General features: G+C 43.9%; 5 protein-coding genes across 9 annotated transcripts in view; 3 read left to right on the top strand and 2 right to left on the bottom strand.

Annotated features, from left to right (window-relative positions):
- dnhd1 (dynein heavy chain domain 1) overlaps nt 1–3,918 on the top strand; it is a 29,621-nt gene extending 25,703 nt beyond the window's left edge. For both annotated transcript variants that reach the window (XM_076976048.1, XM_076976047.1), the window contains exons 41-43: nt 643–792; nt 918–1,546; nt 2,485–3,918. In XM_076976048.1, the coding sequence (XP_076832163.1) occupies nt 643–792; nt 918–1,546; nt 2,485–2,886 (1,181 nt within the window). In that variant the 3' untranslated portion in view covers nt 2,887–3,918. The remainder of the gene's footprint in view (nt 1–642; nt 793–917; nt 1,547–2,484) is intronic.
- On the bottom strand, nt 3,788–6,639 carry rrp8 (ribosomal RNA processing 8). 2 transcript variants are annotated; one of them, XM_076976049.1, is made up of 8 exons: nt 6,532–6,639; nt 6,256–6,360; nt 5,863–6,157; nt 4,958–5,780; nt 4,735–4,864; nt 4,396–4,502; nt 4,166–4,262; nt 3,788–3,926 (listed from the first exon to the last, which is right to left on the bottom strand). In XM_076976049.1, exons 2-8 carry the CDS (start codon nt 6,337–6,339, stop codon nt 3,813–3,815), a joined length of 1,650 nt encoding a protein of 549 aa, XP_076832164.1. In that variant the 5' UTR covers nt 6,340–6,360; nt 6,532–6,639; the 3' UTR covers nt 3,788–3,812. The 2 variants fall into 2 exon arrangements, with proteins under 2 accessions (XP_076832164.1, XP_076832165.1); XM_076976050.1 differs by having other exon boundaries at nt 6,480–6,617.
- A 289-nt stretch (nt 6,640–6,928) lies between these two features.
- On the top strand, nt 6,929–9,613 carry med29 (mediator complex subunit 29). 2 transcript variants are annotated; one of them, XM_076976051.1, is made up of 5 exons: nt 6,931–7,258; nt 7,391–7,449; nt 7,981–8,013; nt 8,866–8,950; nt 9,197–9,613. In XM_076976051.1, exons 1-5 carry the CDS (start codon nt 7,097–7,099, stop codon nt 9,422–9,424), a joined length of 567 nt encoding a protein of 188 aa, XP_076832166.1. In that variant the 5' UTR covers nt 6,931–7,096; the 3' UTR covers nt 9,425–9,613. The 2 variants fall into 2 exon arrangements, with proteins under 2 accessions (XP_076832167.1, XP_076832166.1); XM_076976052.1 differs by lacking the exon at nt 7,981–8,013 and having other exon boundaries at nt 6,929–7,258.
- A 249-nt stretch (nt 9,614–9,862) lies between these two features.
- Nucleotides 9,863–18,358, bottom strand: sars2 (seryl-tRNA synthetase 2, mitochondrial). Its single transcript, XM_076976935.1, has 16 exons — nt 17,884–18,358; nt 17,675–17,770; nt 15,166–15,195; nt 14,722–14,862; nt 14,504–14,558; nt 14,150–14,213; nt 13,956–14,061; nt 13,590–13,637; nt 13,384–13,492; nt 13,167–13,212; nt 12,928–13,015; nt 11,690–11,802; nt 11,090–11,183; nt 10,824–10,916; nt 10,464–10,529; nt 9,863–10,199 (listed from the first exon to the last, which is right to left on the bottom strand). Exons 1-16 carry the CDS (start codon nt 18,151–18,153, stop codon nt 10,032–10,034), a joined length of 1,587 nt encoding a protein of 528 aa, XP_076833050.1. The 5' UTR covers nt 18,154–18,358; the 3' UTR covers nt 9,863–10,031.
- On the top strand, nt 18,055–24,124 carry LOC143478019 (kelch repeat and BTB domain-containing protein 8). Of its 2 annotated transcripts, none has more exons than XM_076976934.1 (5): nt 18,055–18,188; nt 19,292–19,445; nt 19,885–19,963; nt 20,110–20,337; nt 20,435–24,124. In XM_076976934.1, the coding sequence occupies exons 2-5, from the start codon at nt 19,292–19,294 to the stop codon at nt 21,963–21,965; spliced, it is 1,992 nt and encodes a 663-aa protein (XP_076833049.1). In that variant the 5' UTR covers nt 18,055–18,188; the 3' UTR covers nt 21,966–24,124. The 2 variants fall into 2 exon arrangements, with proteins under 2 accessions (XP_076833049.1, XP_076833048.1); XM_076976933.1 differs by lacking the exon at nt 18,055–18,188 and adding an exon at nt 18,530–19,013.
- Nucleotides 24,125–24,170: the final 46 nt, after the last annotated feature.

Here is a 24,170-nt window from a genome sequence, read left to right as displayed (position 1 = left end):
ACGTGCACCTATGGTGGGTTTGTGAAAGTCAGCTTCTCAGCAGCTGCAAGTGCCATAAACAGCTGTGCATGCAAATCCAGAATTATGTGAGGGATATTATCAGCCTAGCTCCCCACCCACTTTATTAGAAACACGCAGTATGTATGCAGGTAGGAGTGGTAACTCATCTTTTGCAATGAAGTTTGCCTTAGACCACCACATCCTCAGGACTGTGATGAGTGGATGATTATGGCTGGTGTGGGCAGTGATTAACAGGGTAGAGAACTGTAAATGTATGGCTAATGACACCCTAGAGTCTGTAACTGTATACCTAGGAAACCTCTTAAATTAGCCAGTGCCTGTAAATGTAAGATAGGTGTTACTAATAAAGTGTGTGCTTAACGAATTTGTTGAAAAATAGCCCACTAAAATATTGGTTGTAAACTAAAATGTGATTTTACAAAATATTTATAGTTACTAATTCTAGTCATTAATTTATTAATTCAAAGCATCCCCTGGTGGTCTGAGCCAAGCTTGGTTTATTAATTCTTAATTAATTCAAGCTTGATTGATTAATTTTTAAATAATCCTTAATTAATTCAAGCTTGGTTTATTCATTTTTAATTCATTCAAGCTTTCTTTTCTTTGCTAATGTCCCAATAGCTTACCTGACGTACGGTGGTCATGTGACTGACTCTGCTGACCTGGAGGCAGTGAAAGCAGCGTGCAGAGTTTCTCTCCAACCTCCATCTGCTATGTGGGGAACTGGCCCTCATACTCTGGCAGAGGTCATCAACAGGGCAGCACACTCTGGTACACAAACACATTTCTCCCCAAATAACCAGGAGCTAATTCAAACCTCCTGCCCATGGTAATGAAAATGTCTATCAGGTGTCTAACCCTCAGAGATGCACCGTTGATGAGTTTAATTCTTCTAGATACGTATTCGGATGAAGAGGCCCTTCTCCGAGGTCTGGAGCGCTGTGTTCAAAGCACACTGAGCATCACGGAGGCCCAGGCGCTCGGCTTTAGTGAAGGAATGTCCAGTGAAATGGTGAAGATCAAAAGTCATACACTCAGCAATCTACTTCTCCAGTCCCAAAACAGCTTGGCACCCATCAGACATGATCCTGATGACCTGTATCATGCTGAAGAGCACTCTGACTACAGAAGGATTCTGGGAAGACTGCGTGTGTTACTAGCCCAGACGGGCTGCCCGGCAGAGAGCAGCGGTGAAGGTGTGGAAGTGGCGTCGCTGGGTCCTCTGCGTACATTTTTGCAGACAGAGTGGAATCACCTTAGACAAACGCTATCCTCGATGCTAGAGGAAATCTCTCAGCCATCCCGAGACCTCTCTACTACTCCATACACTTCATCATCCACAATCGCAGAGTTGGAAACTCGAGCAGACCTGCTTAAAATCTATCAGTGTGAGGGTTCTAATGGTTCACCTCACGTCTACTCTTTATCTACCTTTACCAACCCACGGGGCTTTCTGGCGTCCCTGATCAGAGAAACCGTCTGCGACAAACGCAAAGACGCCAGCCGCATTTCCCTGCATTTCCAGGTAAATCACCAGCTTTTAAAAACACTTTCATTCTGAAAATTGAATATGAATCACATATACCCTATTACCAACTCTACAATCATATCCATACATTCACGTGCTAGAAGGTTCGGGTTATCCACTCTTGAATACCCTGCTGATGTTGAGACTGTTGGTGTGAGTGGTTGCAAGTTCATATTCAGGTAATCCTCAGAACAGAAAAGCTTATAGCTATGTGAAAATGTGAATGTGAAAAATACACCCTCTATGAATTATCTGGTTTTACATATCAGTCATCTGGTCCTTAAAGTCGTCTAAAAGTCATAAACAAAACCTCTGATGAATAATAACAGAACAGAATGCATCACGTAGTTTTACAAAAACATGTGGGCATTTAACTGGACTTTAACTGGGCCACTTCAGCATTACAGTTGGGCTGAGGTCTGGACTTTAACTGGGCTGCTGCTACACACTTGTTGTTTAGAAATGAGCTTATAACCCTTCCCAAACTGATGGGCAGCAACAATTGCTTCTCTGAGATCCCTGCTGTTGTCTTTCCTTATTGGTATTGTGTTAACACACCTGTATCCTCCAAACCAGCAAACTGCCAGAATTTCTGCTTTCATAGAGGTGGTCACACACGCCAATGATCAGTTAATCAAGAGAATTTGATTAGAAACACCTGGCTTCTAATGTCAATCTTAACTCCTAATTCAGTACTTTTTACTTCAGTACAATTATTAATACCCTGCTTCTATATTTTGGCAGTTTTGTTAAATAAGTAATAACAATGCAATTCATTTGTTCTTCAGCTGATTACATAATGATTATTTTCAGGTGCCCTATGAAACACTTTCATGATAAAATGAATTTAATGAATAAGTGAAGTAGTCAAAACTCAAAAAACAACCAACTAGTGTTCATTAGTAATAACTCCTACTTTTCCTTTCCATGCTCAGGTACTAGGGGCTGCTGTCTCTCAATCCTCTGTCCCTTCGACTGGTGTCTGTCTTTGTGGACTGGAACTACATGGAGCACTGTGGGACACAAGGCTCGAGGCTCTGCACACCACTCTGTCCACCAAGCCTTGTCCTCTTCCACTTCTCTGGGTCAGGGCTGTAGTGAGGAGCCCAGATATCCACTCCCCTGATAGTGCACCCCCCAGGGCCTCCTCAACACCAACACCTATCTACAACTGTCCGCTGTACGTGCACAGCCAGAGCAAAGATGGACACTGGAACCTCTCTGAGGAAAACATCGTCACACATGTGCCACTCCAAACGAGATTAGATCCAGCAATTTGCACCCTCAGAAGGGTTAGGCTAGTTAGCACACTCAAAACAGACGGATTCAAGTGCTGATTGTAAACTGAAGTTGATCTGAAAAGCAAAGCTCAGATATAGAAGTACAGAAGTGCAGCGATTTCATTCCAGTCAGGGTTTTTAATTTTACAAATATGTACAAAAACAAATGTTTTTATTCTGTTAAACAAATTATAAAAATCACTAATATGGCTCATAGTGGAATAAACAAACTCTGGCAAGCTTCCAAAATTTAGACAACATGTAAAAATAACTTTGTACATGTTTATACATGCTACTGTAGCAGTCTGATTTTCTACATGTGTAGAAAATCACATTGCTGATGTGTTGCTGACACGCTACTGCAGTGTGAGTGTTTTCTACATGTCTACACAAGTAGCCAACACACTACTGTAGTTTGTTTTCTACGTCTACACATGTAGCTGACACACTACTATAGAATGTGGATTTTCTATGTGTATGTGTGTAGCCGACACTACTGTAGCGTGTGGATTTTCTACATGTCTACATGTAGTTGACACTCTACTGTAGCGTCTGGGTTTTCCACATGTCTACGCATGTAGCTCACACACTACTGTAGCATGTGAGTTTTCTACATGATTACACATGTAGCTGACACACTACTGTAGCGTGTGAGTTTTCTACATGCTTACACATGTAGCTGACACACTACTGTAGCGTGAGTTTTCTACATGCTTACACATGTAGCTGACACACTACTGTAGCGTGAGTTTTCTACATGCTTACACATGTAGCTGACACACTACTGTAGCGTGAGTTTTCTACATGCTTACACATGTAGCTGACACACTACTGTAGCGTGTGAGTTTTCTACATGCTTACACATGTAGCTGACACACTACTGTAGCGTGTGAGTTTTCTACATGCTTACACGTATAGCTGACACACTACTGTAGCGTGTGGGTTTTTGCTCTGCTGTGCTGTGTTCCTCCAGCTCAGGGCAGCTACCGTTTTTTGTACAGACACGGTTTGAGTTGAAGCCCAGTCTTCTTGACATGACCAGGAGGATTCTGTACCTTGACAAACTCAAAGGAGTAGAAGTGGCTGTTGTCTGTGTCCTAAAAATTGAACACAAGCAATACATGTCAACTCACATAAAACACTACCAACCTTTACAACTGTTACTAATCACCTTTATGGTAAATCCCACACTTAATAGTGTGTGCATTCTCAATGAAACACACTGTGGTATGGGCAAATTTTTTTTGACTTAACATACAGCATGTTTGTTAACAGTTGTTTGTTAGAGGCAAAACCAAAACACAATCACTGGTGTGAAAAGTGAGTGTAATCTTACCTTGCTGACCAACTTAAAACCTAGATGTGATAGCGCTCCAATGAACTGCCGTGTATTATCAAACCTACTCGCAACTTCTGCAATTTTGAGAAAACCCCTGCAAAGAAAAAAACAAGCAAAGGCGGCCCACAGATGATGTAGCTGGGCGGGTTTACCTGGCTGGTGGCCAGTCAGTAATAATAGGTACTGGGAGTTTCACTACTAATGAAAGTTAGTGAAGGATAAATCACCCCATTTGCAGCACTCGGTTTGCCTCTGCCAGAAAGTCGCTCAGGTTTGTCCCCATCAGCGAGAGACAGAAGACTGCAATGTCCACTGTGCTATCCTCCAGTGGCACCTGGACAGGTAGAAAACAGGAACCGATGTTAGCAGATTTATTAAGGATTCAAGGAGCCTGATTACGATAGCACATAACACTATCAGTCCAGGAATACTATGAAATAGCATTCAGAATATCATTTCCACATAAATCCCCAGACTTCATTAACATGTATTTCTGTACACCCCAAATTCAAGAGCTTTTGTGAGCCTAATTAATGCTTAACACAATAATGACGGAGGCTACTTGCTCTGGCCATGTCACAAGGTGTGACCAGGTCGCACACCGGGGCCAGGTCAAAGCAGTGTACTTTGTTCTTCACACTTCTTGCAATCTTGCAGTCTCCACAGCCAAAGTCCGCCACTACCAAAGATGATGGTCTGACACAAACCAGACAGAGTAAATCACTCACTTTGGTCAGAAGGTGTTAAAACTATGCAAAAATGACTACAGTAATACTAAACCTCTCTCACTTTTGGCGAATGTAGGAGATGATCAGATCCACAGGGTTTGCAGGCCAGTGTTTCACTTGTGCCACGTAGCCCTTGTGGTAGATCTGAATGGCGTCCGGGTCCTGTTTGAACATGCGTTTGGCCTCGCCGCTGGTCGATGTGTACAGCAGCTCGTTGATGTATCGAAAGCGAGCAGACTCCAGACGCTTCTCCATCCGTGACCTGAGGGCGCTCGAGCGGTCCAGGGTACATTTCACCTCCTCATTATCTGCATTTAACGTTTCTCCTTTTTCTCCTACTAATTTTTCACTGCTGGCAGCGACGTGAGCATTTAAAATATGACGCAGTTTCTTTTCTTGAAGCGAGTGGATTTTCCTTTTGACTGGCTGTTGTTTTTCACACGGTTGAGGATGAGGATGAGCAGCAGTGCTCCCTGTTCTGGCTCCTTCATCAACAAACTTCTCGACTGTAGGTTTTATACACTTTATGCTCTTGCTTTCTTTTTCTGCAGTGGCCTTGTTGTTTTTGGCTGCGTTTGTACTTACGAGCGCACCAGTACTCTTCTTCTGTCCACATCTCTCTCCCCTAGGTGACAGGTCATGACTTTGTGTTTTCTCAGCTTTTGGGAGGACTTCTGTCACTTCTCCTCCCTCCGTGTTAATCTTTGCCACTTCAGCTGAATTGTGATGGAATTTGTTCTTGGATCGTTTCTTGTTCTTCATTTTGTTCCTCCACTGTTGTCTGCTCAGTTTTTTCTCAGTAGCATCTTCTGGGCACCTACTGTCCTTCTGCTTCTGTCCTTTCTTGTCCTTGTCTTTAGCTGATTCAACAGAAGTATCGAGACCTGTTGGGACACAGAACAGTAATTGTCACTGAGGGATGACAAAGGAAGAATCACCACACTGAGCACCTGCTCTGCCTCTCACCCTCTCCTCTCTGGTTCCGCTTTGGCCTCGGTCTCTTCACGTGATTCTCACCCTCTCCTCTCTGGTTCTGCGTTAGTCTCCTCACGCGCTTCTCTGCTCCATTCTGCTCCCTTTCACCTTCTTCATCAAATACTTTTTTCCGTTTTTTGCACTTTTTCTTCGGCTTGTTGACGTGCACAGGACCTTCTTCCATCGCCTCATCGCTGTCCTCAAAAGACTTCGCACTGTCCCAGACTGGAACTGATCCTAAAGTCTGGAGGGTTTGCTTAAGGCGACGCTTGTTGATCACCCTGGACTGTGAGTGGAGTTAAACAGAAATTGTATTGTAATTACGTTTGTCTGTGTGCGCAAACCAACGTAGAAGCTAGCTAACTGACTAGCTATTTAACTTACCTTCCCACTCGACTTAGCGTTACCGACAGGAGGGGACTGCTCACCAGCTGGGGGAGCTTCTGCCCATTCCTCCTCTGCGAACATGTTATCACAGGCTGCAAAAATCTAGAGACATGTACACAAAGTCAGTGATATAGTGATGATCCCAGTAATTGTCAATAGCAATCACAGCCAACGATATCCAAGTTATCCAACCTTAAAGGGTTGGTACATAACCATCTCACCTATCCTCATATTTTAAAACAGTCGTGACTGTAGGTAGATTAAAACTATTACCTGAAAAGCAAGTTAGTTGTTAATAATTACTTATTCACAGTTTAAAAGCTGCAATACAGCAGCCGCATACACGGTGACAACACGTGGGTACTGTTTACATCCGGGTCAAGACTCATTCGTTCGATCTACGTCAGATTGGAACGTCTGCGCGTGTACTGCCATCTATCGTACAACCTGTTACAATCGAGCATACTCGGACCTCGCTAATAACGATGTTTTAATACGCCAAATTAAATAGTTAGTTGCGTTATTTGTAGCTATTAGAAACATTTCTCCTGTACTTTTTTAACGATATTGAAAATACAAGTACACGCGGCATTACAGCATTAATATGGAGTGAAGCAAAAAGTTACGCCATGCGCATGCGCACTCCCGGCCTGCAGGGGGCGACACACACTGTGGTAACAGTAAAGGCGACGTGGTGGGTTAGCGAGGAAGAAGGTTAGGGAAGAGGAGAAAGAAAAGAAAAAGAAGAAGGGAGAAAGGCTGTAGGGAATGAAAAAAGTCGTTAGTTTTTAATTCGCGTCTTTTGCCCATTTAGCGGCTACATTTGCCAGCTAATTCAATGACATCCCAGCAGCAGCAGCAGCAGCCCGTGAGTTTAAACCCGCAGGTCGGAGCGCACCAGGCGGCGATGCTTCAGCAGCCACAACAACTCAGCCAGCAAGACTTCGACCCGGTTCACAGATTTAAAATGCTTATTCCACAATTAAAGGAAAGTTTACAGGTTTGTTTGACATGTAACTGGGATTCACGTGTCCTGCTGATTAGCTCTCATATTAATACTAGTTAGTTAAATCTATACGTTTACCATGACAGTATAAAGGACTTTTAATTTGCCTTTTCTCTTTTATTTCAGAATGTCATGAACATTGCTTCGCAAAACTTTGCTCACAATACTGCTATTGACAACGGAGTGTAAGTACACATCAGTTTAAATACAGTGTTTTCACATGTTTATCCCACTAGGATGTAGCCTGATGTTATTAAGTAAATGTAAGTAACTTGCATCTCAAACTAGATAGATACTTTATTGATCCCAGAGGGAAACTCAGTGGTTGATGAAAACATTTGGGAATGGAGCTGAGCCTGACTGTTTAATGTTGTCCTTCTTCTACTACGGCTCTTTGTAATGTTCTTATTACTGTAATACCGTGGTTCCCAAAATATTTCACTGTATTTAAGACATGGTAGCTCCTTTCCCTCTCCGGGATATTTGCATACTTCATTAAGAATATTTATTGTATTTCCTGATTAACGTTACCTTTTGTATACCATCACCCGTACTAGCTTTACTATCGTATGTTATGTTGTACTACTAATAATTTGGAAGCAGTATTTGCTTTTACAAAATGACAACAATGATGAGTTTCAGCTTGGTGACATGCATGACAGTTTCAGTCTTAAGCTGTTCTCAACAGAAAGTCTGTGTCTGTACTTCGATTTTAGTGCAGAGAGGGCAGAAAAGCCACTGTCTCAGAGGTAAGTGGTCGAAAACGACAACAGCGACTTCCGATCCACGTTTGACAGCTCTGGATATTCAGGAACTGTTGACCCAGAGGTCCTTCAGCGGATTGTGGTGATCAGTCCACATTGCTAGAAATCTGTTAACTTCTAATCACCAGTAGTGCTACAGGTGGAGCCCAGACCAATGTGCTCATCATGCGTGTCCATTCAGATCACAGATGTAAAATCCCCATTCATATTACCATTACCTTGTTTGTCCATATCAGATTTTGTGGTGTCAATTTTTTTCCATGACCAGATGCAGACATACACAAATGTTTGTCTCATTAGCTTATTTGTGCTGTGATGCTCAATACCTGTAAAACTGCAGATTAACTAAAGGGAGAACAGTTGCCCCTACTTGAAGATGTTAAATAAATTTCCAATAAATCTGGGTGTCTTCTCTTACCCTGATTACATTTTGGGAACCACTGGTATAATTTAATGCAAAGTGGGCCATTTTTGAGCTTTTCAAGTAGATGCAGCGTGTCTGTGGTAGAGTAGTTGCTTCATGATTACAGTAACTTGTCTATGGAATTAAATTACCGGTAAGCAATTTATTTATGATAAATTAACCTTATTGGAGTGTTTTTACGGTAATGTTGGACCCGAACGCCTGTCCTACAACACCTCACCCTGACTGTTGTCTTCCCCCTGTACACATCCCCATATTGAACTGGAAATTCTGTACATGGACAGTTTTAGAAAAATACCAGATTGACACTGAAGTATAGAAAATATGCTATGTAATTACACATTTTCTAGAAAGTGTTTTCCATGTAAATTTGAACATCAAGGCATTCAATACTTTTATTTTTAATTTTCCAGAAAGAGCAATGATGCCACAGTCCAGCGCTTTGACAAGAGTTTCGAGGAATTCTACGCTTTGTGTGACCAGGTGGAACTCTGTCTGGTAAAGGCTTCACAAAATGTCTAACAGTAAAATGTGTTAGACATTTTTATACCTGTGGAACTGACAAACTGAAATTTTATAATAAACCAGTACCTGGAATTTAAGAGTAATTTTAATGTCAGAGTACCAAGGCTATAGATGTTTAAAAATTTTAATTTTTGGTAGATGTGTGAATGAATGAATGCCTGGTATGTTTTGGCTGTTTTATTGTATGTTTTTAGAGCGTGTTCTTTGTGTCTTCTCCAGCGCCTGGCCCATGAATGCCTCTCTCAGAGCATCGACAGTGCCAAACACTCCCCCAACTTGGTGCCTACAGCCACCAAGCCAGACACAGTGCAGACAGAGTCCCTGTCCTACTCACAGTATCTCAGCATGATAAAGTCCCAGATATCCTGTGCTAAAGACATCCATAATGCTCTTCTGGAGTGTTCCAAGAAGATTACGGGGAAAAGTCAGCAACAAGGAATTCTGTAGTAGTACTTGGTACCAAGTCTTCTGATCTGATTTTTGTCACTTCATGACATTGAGTATCTGGAGGAATGTTTCCAAGATAGAACTTGTACATAGACATCGGACATGATACACAAAAAATAAATTAAAACAATGTAATATTGCAATTTGTAAGCTTACATATCTTTTGGAAAATAAATGTTTATTATGAAATTGTGCAGTTTTGTGTGTGCATATATGTATGTATGTATATATATATATATATATATATATATATATATATATATATATATATATATATATATATATATAATTTTTTTTTTTAGTATTACACCACTATTGATATAGCCAATGCAACGATACCCTTAGCTAGAAGGAGAGCAGTGGTCACTTGGGAGGGCTGTGGCTAATATTTTGCAGTGCAGACACTCAGCAAATCCCCATACATTAAATGTTGAGAAGAATCAGACCCAAGATCAGTAATATTTTTTTCATACAGGCTAAATTAATTTTATTAGTTTCATGTTTAAAAAAAAATAAAGACAAAAGATGCTGTTGCATTGTACTTTCCCCACACCTTTCAAAGTTATTTCAAAATGTCAATCAATGCGACTTTCGAAGTCCTTTTGGTTTAAGCATTACTGCCAAAGTCAGACTGGGGGGAACGTTCAGAGACTGACCGTGGCCGTCTGTTCTTCTGATTTGGTCCGATGTATTTCAGGGGGGAGTATTTGGGCTTCTCGATCACCTCTGCGCCAAGGTAAGATTGTAACACATCTGGAACCCGCACTGTTCCCTCCTAAAAGAAAAGCCAGTGAAAATCACATACAGAGAGCCATGCTAAGCAGTTGCTCAGGGAGGTGGTGTCACACCTATCAAGACTTACTGTTAGTGGGTAGTTTCATATTTCAGATAATATAAAATCTCACTTTAGACTATTTCATGTATTCTGAAAATTGTGCTGTACAGACTACACATATTTTAATTACATGTCTGCAAGTACTTCAACACAACATCTAATAGCTCTCTGAGAGACTTTACAGACTCAAACTTTCCACCCCACCTTAGTTTGATGAGTCTCCAAAATTGCAATTAGGGTACGTGGAATAGCACATGCGGTAGCATTAACCTACAAACACAGACACACAGATGATTATTATATATCATGTCAAGACAAGGTTTGTCACATACATGGTCATACACAGTACGACAGGCAGTTAAATGCTTTTATTACAATGTATTATTATTATTATATTATATTACAATGTATGGACTGTTCCTATTACACTCATGCCACCATCTTGCTAAAGTACTATGGAAATTTGTTGCAATTATTTTTTGTGATATATGGGACATGCCACGTTGAGCTTTTAGTCCTGGCAGTTGTGTCACATTACTGAGCTGGCGAGGGGAGCTAACTCACCGTGTGAGCGTACTTCAGACCGCCCTCGCTGCTCTCGTAGAGGATGTTAAGTCGGCGACTTTGGTAGTCAGTGCAGTTTGAAGCGCTGGAGATCTAACGTTGGGTGAGGACAGTGTTCAGCACAGTAAGAGACGGAACAGCTTGAGTAAAACGCAATGTTTAGACTTTAGTAATGATTTAGAGCAGTGCAGGTCTGGAGCAGGATTTAGGGCTGGTTCTGTGTGGTTCTGGTTCTGTATCTCCAGTGACATGTCGGCTGTACGGACCTCTCCAAAGCTGCCCCGGCCAGGCATCCACGCTTCCACGTCGTACTTCCTGAACGCTGGAGCACCCAGCTCTTCTGTGGGCATGTCCAACACCCTGCCATAGAAACAGAAAATCAGCACAAGACGTCCGCAGACTCAATACGCAATTCCTTCATAAACTTAAATGGTGCTTTGTGCACCCAAAGGAAAAAGGGGTCAGAAAACCTATGCAAATATATTGATTATAATATTGATTACAATACTGCAGCAGCACTCTGCTCATAGCTCTGCCCTCCAGAGTTAGGAACTGCTGAATATCAGTGATTAACTCTGCGAACCAGTCAATAATTTACAGAGCAGCAAGATTAAGTTAAGCTGAAGACGCATGTGTGGCTGTTCATGCATGAGAATATCCAACCCTAGCCCCAATCTTAACCTTAACTCCAACCCCAAATCTAACCCTAACCCAAATCTTAACTTTAACCCCAACTCTAACCCTAACCATAACCCCAACACTAACCCCAATCCAGGAATGAAGCCAATGCAAACCAAGTAAACACTCCTGAACCTGAAAAGACATGAGACAATAACTGCATGTACACTTTGTTTTCTTTTACACACCTGAAGTGGAGCTTGAGAGATGAGAAAATCTCCTTCTGCAGGGACACAAACTCATCTAACAAGTGAGAACTCTCCTCACCCGTCTCATCTGCAGTTATACCAAACATTTCCACCTGCACATTGGGAAAAAAGACCAAATTAGCCTGCAAAAATTGATCTTAGTTTATCTTAACTGATCTTAGTTTATCTTCCTCCTCTGTTTATTCCAGCTTGCTGTCTTTCTCACGTGTCATACTGTGGTTCTATGATTCTGTGGTTATATAATTCTATGGTTATATGGTTCTGTGGTTATATGGTTCTATGATTCTGTGGTTCAATGATTCTATGATACAACCATTTTGGGTCTTATCACCACAGCCGACGAGACAGCCTATCGGGATGAGGTAGAACGGCTGTCATTGTGGAGCACAGACAACAATCTACGTCTGAATACATCAAAGACAAAAGAGCTCGTCATTGATTTTAGGAAGACAAAAGAAATCATTCAACCCATCACCATCAACGGGGATTGTGTAGAAGGGGTCACAGACTTTCGTTTCCTGGGTATTCATATTCAGGAGGACCTATCCTGGGGTGTGAACGCCAAGGAGCTTACAAAGAAGGCACAACAGAGACTCTACTTTCTGAGTATCCTCAGGAAGAACAACATTAATCAGAGGCTGTTGGTGTCCTTCTACTGTTCCACCATAGAGAGCATCCTCACTCACGTACTCTGTGTGTGCTTCTCCAGTTGCACTGCAGCACACAGAAAAGAACTACAGAGGATTGTGAGATCTGCAGAGAAAATCATTGGGTGCTCCTTACCCACCCTGGAGGATCTACACAGCTCTTGTTGTCTACAAAAAATCCATAAAATCATCAGGGACAATTCTCACCCAGGTCATTATCTCCTAGAGCTGCTACCATCAGGTAGAAGGTACAGAACAATTAAAACAAGGACAAACCTGCTCAGAAGCATCTTTTACCCCACTGCTATTCGGACACTAAATAACTTGTAATTGTTGATCATTCCCATTTGCTTCTTGTTGTTACAAGTTGGTCTTGTAGAGACCTTTGCTTCTAAAACTATTTGTTAAATACTTTCTTGTAAATTCTGTAATTTATAGTTTATTTAAAATATTTTAAACACTTTACACCACAAGTAAGGCACCTTAATTTTCGTTATACCTGGTATAATGACAATAAAGATATTCTGATTCTGATTCTGTGATTCTGTGATTCTATGATTCTATGGTTACCTTGTTGAAGTGATGGACCCTGTAGAGACCCCAAGCCTCTCTGCCCGTCTCTGTTTCTGCTCGGAAACACGTGCTGCTGCACACTGTCCTTCAAACGCAACACACACACACACACACACACACACACACACATAAACACAGCCTTTAACCAAACAAAACAAATACTCAGTAGTAGATTACCTGAGATTAGTATGTAGAGATCATGTTTCCTATATGAGCATACAGGGAGGAGCCCCTACCTGACTGGCAGGTCTTTTACATTTACAGCATGATCCATAAAGTAACCTGCAGAGAAAACCTCACATCACTACATATATTACCATTAGTGCTACTGTCGTGATCAGCTGTTTAGTAGATCACAGGTGTTCCAGTCTTTAGCACAGTTACCTGGTCATTTTGTATTAAAACCCTGTGAAAACAACCCAACCCTGTCCTGCAGTCCTTCTGCTTTCTTACCAGCGATGCCCACCTCCCCCGTGCCAGCCAGGCTGAGGTCCGGGAAGCGTTTGGGGTCCAGCGTGTACACCTGAGAGAGCTGGGCGTGCGGCTGCATACCACAGCCCTCCTGAGCAGAGAGGCGGACTGGGTCAGAGAGCGATCACACAGGGCAACGCTAAACACACGCTAACACATGCTAACTCTGCGACATAAGTCTTACTCACAAACACGGCTGCTCTCAGCATGTCTGGAACGACCATCGGGACAAACCCCTGTACACAGAACAAACCCACCCCAGTTCATCAGCAACTACACACAAACATTTATAGCCACAAGAAATATGACAGTGGATCATTGCCTATTAAAATGTCCTTATACGAGAATTATTTGATGGCAGGAACAGTACATATGGCAGTATGACTGTACATAGGAAACACCTGTCCCCAGGTAAACAGAGTTTCAATATTTAATGTATTTCTGATTAAAAACACAGACAGACAGACAGACAGACAGACAGACAGACACACAGACACACACACACACACACACACACACACACACACACACACACACACACACCCCTCACTGACCCTTTTCTGCAGGAGGTCCAAAGTAAAATTCTGTAAAGCAGTCTGAAGTCTGGCCCCTGCCCCTCTCAGGTAATACGACCTGTGACCCGACACATGGGCAAGGCGTCTGCAAAACAAACACCAGAATGATGAAGAGGAGCCAAAGTCTCCTCCAACATGAACTCAGTGGATCAGAACCACAGAACGTGTCTTACCTTTGCCTTATGATATCCAGATTCTCCCCGATTTCTAGATGACCCCTGGGTTTAAAATCAAATTCTGTGACAGACACAATGCCAAATCATATACATTTTACTGATATAGAGAATACATACATACTGAGTATGCATAAAAAAGATTTCTGCTATAAAATGTGGAAACTACAATGTAAGGTGATTACAAGCATATTTCAGAGAAGCAAGTCACAATGAAAACGCTGTGAACAAATTGAGAACAAGTAACACAAGCAGCCTCCAGTTAGGCCCGGCGGGTCTCTCTGAGAGCGGGCTCGTTCAACACCACACTGCTGTGGAGCTACTGCACCTGGACTGCAGGGGCAACTACTGTACCTGGTATCTGTCCGAGCACATCCACCACCCGGGCATGGCTCTCATCCCCAATGGGCTACCAGAGACATACAGCCATAGACACACAGCCGGTGTTTCCCAGTGTCATTAACAGAAAACAAAAGGCCATTAGTCAAAAATAAAGAGAGAAGAAATTCATTATGGCTGTGAAATAAAGCTGTGTGTAATGAGAGTGAGTTTGACAGGGAAACGCCCCCTACCACGTCTGGGTGTGTGAGGTTGGGCAGCCTCAGTGCCAGGCAGTAGTACTGCTGCTCCAGCTCACTGTGCAGCGGGTACAGCTGACTCAGTCTTCCACGGAGCTCTCTGCCCTCTTCTCGTGCGCTCTTAAAGTCCGCAAGCTGAGAATACAGGGGAGAGAGACTCATACATCAAACACAGAGGGGAGAGAGACTCATACATCAAACACAGAGGGGAGAGAGACTCTAAGACATCAAACATGGGCACACACTGACTGGTAAAGAAAATATATATATCCAACACCAACACACCAATAGGCCACATTCACTCATAATTCACATTAACATTGCACTGCTTTCCAATGTTTGCACAGAACATTGTGTGCTAGTCCTACTTTTAAAAGACCTCAAGCAGAATAAGCAATCCATAGGAAATAAACATAGTGCATGAATGACTGAACTTACCTCAGATAAAACCTTTTTGTCATGTTGCTCCTGTAACAGAAGAAAATTTTCAAAATTTGTACAGCTCACGTCTGGATGATACATACATACAGTCTGTACTGCATACAGGCCAGCTAGAATCCACCAGGACTCAAGAACCAGCGTTTAATGTCGTCAGAACGGACAGTGCTTGAGATTCAAAACTGCCCACCAAGACAAAAGTGAAACTGAGCCCCTATAACCAACCTGGTGAAGCACGCAGTGGATGGTGATGGCAACACCAAGGATGGTAGATTAGGGCTGGGTTAGGTGTATTAGATCAATGATGGTAGATTAGGGCTGGGTTGGGTGTATTAGATCAAGGATGGTAGATTAGAGCTGGGTTGGGTGTATTAGATCATGGCTGGTAGATTAGGGCTGGGTTGGGTGTATTAGATAATGGCTGGTAGATTAGGGCTGGGTTGGGTGTATTAGATCATGGCTGGTAGATTAGGGCTGGGTTGTGTGTATTAGATCAATGATGGTAGATTAGAGCTGGGTTGGGTGTATTAGATCAATGATGGTAGATTAGAGCTGGGTTGGGTGTATTAGATCATGGCTGGTAGATTAGGGCTGGGTTGGGTGTATTAGATCATGCATCATAGATTAGGGCTGGGTTGGGTGTATTAGATCATGCATCATAGATTAGGGCTGGGTTGGGTGTATTAGATCATGCATCATAGATTAGGGCTGGGTTGGGTATATTAGCTCAATGATGGTAGATTAGGGCTGGGTTGGGTGTATTAGATCAAGGATGGTAGATTAGGGCTGGGTTGGGTGTATTAGATCAAGGATGGTAGATTAGGGCTGGGTTGGGTGTATTAGATCAATGATGGTAGATTAGAGCTGGGTTGGGTGTATTAGATCAAGGATAGTAGATTAGGGCTGGGTTGGGTGTATTAGATCAAGGATGGTAGATTAGGGCTGGGTTGGGTGTATTAGATCAAGGATGGTAGATTAGGGCTGGGTTGGGTGTATTAGATCAATGATGGTAGATTAGAGCTGGGTTGGGTGTATTAGATCAAGGATGGTAGATTAGGGCTGGGTTAGGTGTATTAGATCAAGGATGGTAGATTAGGGCTGGGTTGGGTGTATTAGATCAATGATGGTAGATTAGAGCTGGGTTGGGTGTATTAGATCAAGGATGGTAGATTAGGGCTGGGTTGGGTGTATTAGATCAAGGATGGTAGATTAGGGCTGGGTTGGGTGTATTAGATCAATGATGGTAGATTAGAGCTGGGTTGGGTGTATTAGATCATGGCTGGTAGATTAGGGCTGGGTTGGGTGTATTAGATCATGGCTGGTAGATTAGGGCTGGGTTGGGTATATTAGATCAATGATGGTAGATTAGGGCTGGGTTGGGTGTATTAGATCAAGGATGGTAGATTAGAGCTGGGTTGGGTGTATTAGATCATGGCTGGTAGATTAGGGCTGGGTTGGGTGTATTAGATAATGGCTGGTAGATTAGGGCTGGGTTGGGTGTATTAGATCATGGCTGGTAGATTAGGGCTGGGTTGTGTGTATTAGATCAATGATGGTAGATTAGAGCTGGGTTGGGTGTATTAGATCAATGATGGTAGATTAGAGCTGGGTTGGGTGTATTAGATCATGGCTGGTAGATTAGGGCTGGGTTGGGTGTATTAGATCATGCATCATAGATTAGGGCTGGGTTGGGTGTATTAGATCATGCATCATAGATTAGGGCTGGGTTGGGTGTATTAGATCATGCATCATAGATTAGGGCTGGGTTGGGTATATTAGATCAATGATGGTAGATTAGAGCTGGGTTGGGTGTATTAGCTCAATGATGGTAGATTAGGGCTGGGTTGGGTATATTAGATCAATGATGGTAGATTAGAGCTGGGTTGGGTGTATTAGATCATGGCTGGTAGATTAGGGCTGGGTTGGGTGTATTAGATAATGGCTGGTAGATTAGGGCTGGGTTGGGTGTATTAGATCATGGCTGGTAGATTAGGGCTGGGTTGTGTGTATTAGATCAATGATGGTAGATTAGAGCTGGGTTGGGTGTATTAGATCAATGATGGTAGATTAGAGCTGGGTTGTGTGTATTAGATCAATGATGGTAGATTAGAGCTGGGTTGGGTGTATTAGATCAATGATGGTAGATTAGAGCTGGGTTGGGTGTATTAGATCATGGCTGGTAGATTAGGGCTGGGTTGGGTGTATTAGATCATGCATCATAGATTAGGGCTGGGTTGGGTGTATTAGATCATGCATCATAGATTAGGGCTGGGTTGGGTGTATTAGATCATGCATCATAGATTAGGGCTGGGCTGGGTATATTAGATCAATGATGGTAGATTAGAGCTGGGTTGGGTATATTAGATCAATGATGGTAGATTAGGGCTGGGTTGGGTGTATTAGATCATGGCTGGTTTAGGTGAGTTAATTACCCCATAACACTGCAAAATATGTTGTACTCTCCATGCTTGTTTGCGATAGATTAAATATACACAGAACTCCTTCTCACCACAAGGGCTTTGACACAGGCACTGATCTGAGCCTTCCTTCCCTCCAGTTTCGCTATCTCATCCTGCACCTCCTGTAGCTGCTTCCAGACAGATATCTAAACAGGACCAGACATGTTGAAAGACAGATTAACACGCACTGCACATGCAGGACAGATGGACCAGAACGACAGCATTATTCTGTGTGAATGTTTGCACTTCCAGCACTTACAACCACCCTGACGTCCGCCGCCCCTAAATCCTCTCTCCTCTTTTCCAAGTTGGCAACGACTTCGTCCGTGTGTTCGCACACCCACGGCATATTAAGCTGGGGTTTGTCGCTGTAGCCCTCTCTGATGTGCTCAAAGAGACTGCTCCGCGCACCGTTAGAAGAACACGATCTGGGGAACGTCCTCGATACGTTACAGCCATGATGTCTCGCTGTCGACGTGAAGCGGAATAGAGAACACAACCGTGCTACCGTCCTGATGGAGGACGCCATGTTGGCTCAAGTTCACGACGAGACTACGGAAGCCGGTATGTTATGACTGCGATGATGAAAGACAGCCTGTGTTGTTCCTATTATACACATGTATAATAACGTGTATAATACATAATAATGATAATAATATGTGTGTTTTTGTGGGAGAGAGATAGAGTTGGCAGAAATGCAAGCAGAAACCCAAGGTGGTCATGCTTTTTAGCTAATGTTTGTGCGCCACACGTAAATTAAATCTAAACAACCAAACGTCAAAGTGGAAGCCGCCGAAATATATATATTAAAATAAAACAAATCACGAATAATTAACTAAAGCAGATATGAGATTATTAATGTAGATACCCCGTATTTAAACCGGACTCTAACAAAGGTTAAGTAGTCATTTCCGCTGGTTTGAGGAAAGCGGAAGTGTTTCGGTTCTGTTCCGGCATGGAGCACTAGAAGAGCCCCAAACACAGTCCGTCCAGCAGTGGGTATAGTTCTGCGAGCCACGCGTGAATGTCGTTATTGTTTGAGGACGTGGCCCGTTGTTCCGTGTGGTGCGAGTTAAAGAGCCTCGGAACCACCGGTACGGCCGCTTTAAAGATGAGGAACTGCTGGAGAACCGTGGCCGGTGTGATGGGCAGACGAGACGCGCAGTGACATGTAGATCAGCCGAATGGACGGGAACCGTGATGATCTGGTCGGGTTCCGTGAGCAGATCGTGGGGTGTGAGACACCTGGCGAGCGCGGCTGCGCCCCGGCAGTGTAGCAGATCCACGTCACGAGTCCGGACAGTCCGAGCCTTCCTGCAGTTGACCCAGCTGACACTCGGCACCAGCTGAATGGTTCAGTACCTCTGAGCTCGTCCCTCAGAACCAACGGTATTGTTCTACTGAAAGTAGATAACCTTTAGTGTGTGTTTAGTCCCGAGTGTGGAAAAGAAACGGTACACTGTGTATGACCTGCAACTGAAGTACAATCCACAGTACTGAGTATATTGAGCATTTATATGGTGTGGTGTAGCCTTAAGTAATTTCACTGCAGAAGTTCACCTATATGGTAAAATTGTTCTACGGTTATAATTTTGTGTCATTTCTGTAGTGTAGGTTTGACAGGAAAGGTAAATGTGCTAGGTAATTGTATTTTTGTTTTACGGCAGATGAACACAGTTAAAGGTGGAGCGGTTGCGTGGAAGCCACAGCCTTGGCATGATGCTGACAGTGGTGGCGGGGAGCCCCTCTCCGACAGCGACTCGGAGGAAGAGGACTTTCCTGATGACACTACTACTCCCTTGGGAGAATATATTACTCTGGGTGAGACACTTGGACTGACTGTCTGATTCTATAGGTTCCTGTGGTTTGTAAACATTGTGGGTCTCTAATTAGCTTTTGTCAAAGTTATTAGCATAAGGGTTGACTTACTTTTTGCACCAGCACTGACTGTTTAATGGAGGTGTCCAATAAAGACATAAAATATTGTAAATGTTGTAATAATAAGTGTGGTATTAGCTTAAGCACATTGAGTTTGTCTATAGTTGGGACTTATATGTAGATCAGATCACATTTTATGACCAGTTCATGAAGAAAACGAGGTAATTTCACATACTTTTTCTTGCCACTGTATAGGCTCTGGTATTGCATCAATATGTAATGGAACGTATGTATCGAGAAGTTTCAAAATGGCGCAAATAAATTATTTTACCATATAATGAATTTCTATCCTTTCCCTTTCTCTCCCGGGACTGTCTTGCAGGATTAAAACAGCTCCTCGATGCTCAGCAGTTGTGCGATGTCACTCTTGTTGTAGAAGGAAGGAGCTTCATGTGCCACAGGTAAGTCGTGTTGGTTCTCTGAGTTGTCAGGTCACAACCCCAAACACTGGCATGTGCAGATGGAGACGCACCTCCTTCTGCTTTTTGTAGCTCAAATGCTTATGGAACGTCTGCTCTAGCTTGGTTGGTTTGATTGTTGTTTGCAGAGTTCTCCTAGCTGCTGTCAGTCCGTATTTCCGTGCCATGTTTACGAGCCCCCTGGTAGAGTCCCGACTCACTGAGATCCGTCTGGAGGAGGTCACTCCTTCGGTTATGGAGTCCGTGATCCAGTTTGTCTACACAGGGGAAGCGGGGCTCACCCTTGATACGGCAGAGGATTTGTTTGTGGCAGCCAATCGTCTTCAAGTGATGCCCTTGCAAAATCTTTGCTCCAGGTATGCATAATTTAGTGCAGTTTTGGGAATCCTGTGTTTTGGGGCAAAAAAAGTATTCTGTGCAGAATTGGTGAAAAACTTGTTTGTGTTCCTTTAGGTTCCTCTTCGAGCACCTGTCTGTGGAGAACTGTTTAGGTATGTACTCCCTAGCACGGTCCCACCATGACCAGCTGCTGCTCAGGGCCTCCATGAGACTTGTAGCCCAGCACTTTCCCCGGGTGGCACGGCAGCGGGACTTCCTGCTGCTGGACTCGGGCACCCTGGGCAGCCTGTTGGAGTCCGACCGGCTGGGCGTGGAGTCCGAGACGGAGGTATACGATGCAGCCCGGCGCTGGGCGGAACACCAGCCCGGCGAGCGCTACGTTCACATGCCCGGCCTGCTGCGCCACCTGCGTCCAGGGCTGCTGGCTCCCGACGAGAGCCGGCGCCTGAACAAGGAGCTGGGGCCGAGGGCCAGCACGGAGGGCATGGGTGGCCCTCTGAGGCCCCGCGAAGGTATGCTGGAGAAGAAGATCGTGTGTGTGGACCTTAAGCCCAGGGAGGACGAGGCGTTGCGCGAGAGTGACTACACAGTCGATTGCTTTGACCCACGCACCGGCAAGTGGGAGAAGCTCTCAGCCCTGGGCTCCCTGTTGTGCCCTGGCTGTACGGCCCTGGGCAGTCGACTCTTCGTGGCAGGAGGCATTCTACGGACAGGCCAGGTGTCCTCATCGCTGCACGAGTACGATGTAGTGCTAGACCGGTGGATATCTCGGCCTTCCATGGAGCAGCCGCGTGCTATGTTTGGACTGCTGGGCTCCGGAGATGTCCTTTATGCCATGGGAGGCTGCAACCGTATGGCGCTTCTAGACACTTGTGAGACCTTTGACCTCGGCACGCTGAGCTGGGCGCCAGGTCCCCGCCTGCCGCTGCCGTTGCGCTCCTTCGCCTGTGCCACCCTGCGGGGGCGGCTCTACCTGTTAGGAGGTGCCACGCTGGAGCAGAACCGGGCTGTGGTGCACGCTGGCGTGCTGATCTACCACACCGCCACGAGGACCTGGAGCCGCGTGGGCATGGACTCCGGCGCCACCTGTTTGGCCGGAGGAGTGGCGGTGAGGGGCGGAGTCTGTGCAGTGGGCGGGTACATGCGCGACGCAGCCAAGTTCCTGGACGGCAACTACACCCAGCTGGAACCACTCGACGCCACAGGACGTGTGCTTTTTTTCCGAGAGGGACGGGGCTCGGGGGCGGACCGCGAATCGTCGGCCGTCCCGGGGGGCGGCGGCAGCGACCGCGCTCCCAGCCCCGTTGTCTTCCCAGGTCTCCCGCGCCGCATCGCCGCTGGAGGGGTGGCACGGTGGAAGAGGCGGATCTACGTGCTGGGCGGAGAGAACGGCTCGCGCTTCTACGACAGCGTGTACTGCTGGAAGCCGGGCTGGCGCAGTTGGGTCCAGCGCCGTGAAAAACTCCCAGGAGACACTGGGGGAGTGAGTCAGTTCGGCTGTACCACTTTAAAGTTTCCCAAAAAACACATCCTAGCTCGCCTTAGGTCTGCCCTGGAGAAGAAGGGGAGGGAGAAGAGACTGAGCCGTAAGACGGACGATACCGGGAGAGACAGGCCGGCCAGACGGGCTAATCAGGAAGTGTGAATTCATTTAAGGGACAAGTGTGGGATTTGACACTTAGACCTGTTTATCTGTGTACGTTTTCCTTTATTTTGGCTTTTTACATCTCTTGATTTGATTCTGGCTGTTTTGCAGAACACAGTAGCAGGAGGTGGGATTTGACTTCCCACAAAAGTAGTCTATTCCTTTTAGTGTTTTTTTTTCTTCCGCTACTGATAGTTTTGGATGCAAAGATGAAAGATTGTGAATTTCACATATACATTGTTGGTATTTAGCAGATGCACTTATCCAAACTGAGGTAAAGTGCTATGTCATTACTCAAAATGTATCCTTGCCTGTACAATAAGTTAAAGTTCAAGATATTGATGAATTGGAATACTGCTGAAATACAGCTGATACCTAAACGTGTGTAATAAAACATGAACTATACCAGACAGTGATAAGTGCAATATCCAACAATACCAGACAATGTGGTGCTAGAATTTGTTAGCTAACGTTATTATGAATTTCATGAGTGCAGGATCAATGGTCATTTAAATATTTCGATAGATAGATTGATAGATGAGATGAACAGATAGATGAGTTTTCAGTCTGTGTTTGAAGGCTTCAAGGAACACGCTTGTCTTCCATGAGGCTTAAGCTTGTTGTTTCAAACTGAGCTGCACTTGAGGTCAGAAGTACTCAAGGTCGGATTGGGCTTTGACTATTTGCATCATGTGTGGAGGGGCTGGTGCATTTTGGGCTTTGTAGGCAAGCATCAGTTTTGCAAATGTAGGTAGCTACTGGAAGCCAGTGAAGGGAATGCAGCAGGTGTGTGCGCGTGTGCGCGCGTGTGTGTGTGTGTGTGTGTGTGTGTGTGTGTGTGTGTGAATTCAAGCATGATTTTGTTTTCTATGTGGAGGCAATTTTGCACATAATAGGAATATGCATTTGAGTAAGTGGTTATAAGTTATAAGAAATAAGTAGTTAAACAGGTCTGTGTGTTTAAATCCCAAACCTTTCCTTTAAAATGAGAGTGATTGTTTTAAAAAAGAAAGAAAGAAACTGGTTGAACCTGAAGTGGATTGGTTGTTCATGATTTGATATCTAAATTAAAAATTTTGAGCCTGATTCTTATTAATTTTTGTTTGTTTGCTTGTTTGTTTTATTTAACCGTTACAGGGGTCCCACCAATAATCTTCAAACAAGACTTCAGTCAAGCACAATCATATCGATAAATGTAGGTCCAGGACCTGCCTCCACATGTTCAAGCTAAGATTTCAGTGGTAGCGCTAAGTGAGCTTAAACTCTGTGCAGGTAGTGTGATGGAGACCATTTTGCCCCTGAAGAAAACACAGTCTGTACTGTAGAACAGTCACTCAGGAGGGCAAGTGCAAGATCTGGCTAGGGAGCTAGATCTTTGATCTGCTGGTCAAAGCATGTATTTGTCACCAGGCGGACTCAAATACTAAGCTGAGTGTACCTTTCGCTACAGACAGGTATTATCAGCCTCATTTACAAATAACAAAACTACCGATATTCTCTTGCAATCTGCAGTTGTACATTAACATGTTTAAACCATGCAGTCAACAGTCATTTAAAGGTTTAACCATACTGTAATGTCCAGTATGGTTTGTTTACAGTAGAGGACATTTCCGTAACTGTCATGTCAGTCTTCTGTCTCACACAGGAGTTGCCACTGGGCCCTTGTTTCAGAACATAAACAAGTAGCCAGTACCATGTCCACAGTACAGTAAATACCATACTCCACTTTAACAGGCATTGATGTCTAGTTACAATTGCACCTTAACAGTGCTATATCTGATCCTTGCACTGCTCCTGTGCGTACCTGCACGACGAGGGGCTGAACCAGTCTGGAGTTTCCTCTCACTATGAGGCAGCTGGCTGTTTGCTTTTATTATACATAAGCAGCATTTAAAGGGTTAATTTTTAAGTTTAAATCATGAATTCAAGGTATGAACCGAATGGATGACTTTCCCTGTGTTTTCATCTAGTATGTTTATGTGTTTTAAGGTCATGAAGATGTAAATTTTGACAAAAAGGAGAGAATGAGATTCATGTCCCATTTATGTCATGAGCTAAACTCAGATACAGACGTGTCAGAAATGTACTGGTGATGTCATAAAATGAGCTGCTTGAATTGATATGCTGCTTTGCATCACAATAAAACAAATTTGACTGTATATTCTGTACATGTTGTGTATATTTTGATTGTATATTCTGTTGTAG

Source organism: Brachyhypopomus gauderio, chromosome 16 (assembly GCF_052324685.1).
Source record: "Brachyhypopomus gauderio isolate BG-103 chromosome 16, BGAUD_0.2, whole genome shotgun sequence".
In the NCBI taxonomy this organism is placed as follows: Eukaryota; Metazoa; Chordata; class Actinopteri; order Gymnotiformes; family Hypopomidae; genus Brachyhypopomus; species Brachyhypopomus gauderio.
Note: the sequence above shows the minus strand (reverse complement) of the source record. Positions and strands in the feature narration are given on the sequence as shown.

Bases quoted from the DNA above. Each gene is read 5' to 3' on its own strand.
- sars2 (XM_076976935.1), bottom strand. From the start codon at position 18,153: ATGGCGTCCTCCATCAGGACGGTAGCACGGTTGTGTTCTCTATTCCGC. The intron at 14,559-14,721 runs GTAGGGGGCGTT...TGTCTCTGGTAG, and splicing joins ACCTCACACACCCAGACGTG to CCCATTGGGGATGAGAGCCA. The intron at 10,530-10,823 runs GTGAGTTAGCTC...CTGTGTTTGTAG, and splicing joins GTCTGAAGTACGCTCACACG to GTTAATGCTACCGCATGTGC.
- med29 (XM_076976051.1), top strand. From the start codon at position 7,097: ATGACATCCCAGCAGCAGCAGCAGCAGCCCGTGAGTTTAAACCCGCAG. The intron at 8,014-8,865 runs GTAAGTGGTCGA...TTAATTTTCCAG, and splicing joins GAAAAGCCACTGTCTCAGAG to AAAGAGCAATGATGCCACAG. The intron at 8,951-9,196 runs GTAAAGGCTTCA...TGTCTTCTCCAG, and splicing joins ACCAGGTGGAACTCTGTCTG to CGCCTGGCCCATGAATGCCT.
- LOC143478019 (XM_076976934.1), top strand. From the start codon at position 19,292: ATGAACACAGTTAAAGGTGGAGCGGTTGCGTGGAAGCCACAGCCTTGG. The intron at 19,446-19,884 runs GTGAGACACTTG...ACTGTCTTGCAG, and splicing joins GGGAGAATATATTACTCTGG to GATTAAAACAGCTCCTCGAT. The intron at 19,964-20,109 runs GTAAGTCGTGTT...TGTTGTTTGCAG, and splicing joins AGGAGCTTCATGTGCCACAG to AGTTCTCCTAGCTGCTGTCA.
- rrp8 (XM_076976049.1), bottom strand. From the start codon at position 6,339: ATGTTCGCAGAGGAGGAATGGGCAGAAGCTCCCCCAGCTGGTGAGCAG. The intron at 6,158-6,255 runs GTAAGTTAAATA...CTCCACTCACAG, and splicing joins ACGCTAAGTCGAGTGGGAAG to TCCAGGGTGATCAACAAGCG. The intron at 5,781-5,862 runs GTGAGAGGCAGA...GTGTCCCAACAG, and splicing joins GCGGAACCAGAGAGGAGAGG to GTCTCGATACTTCTGTTGAA.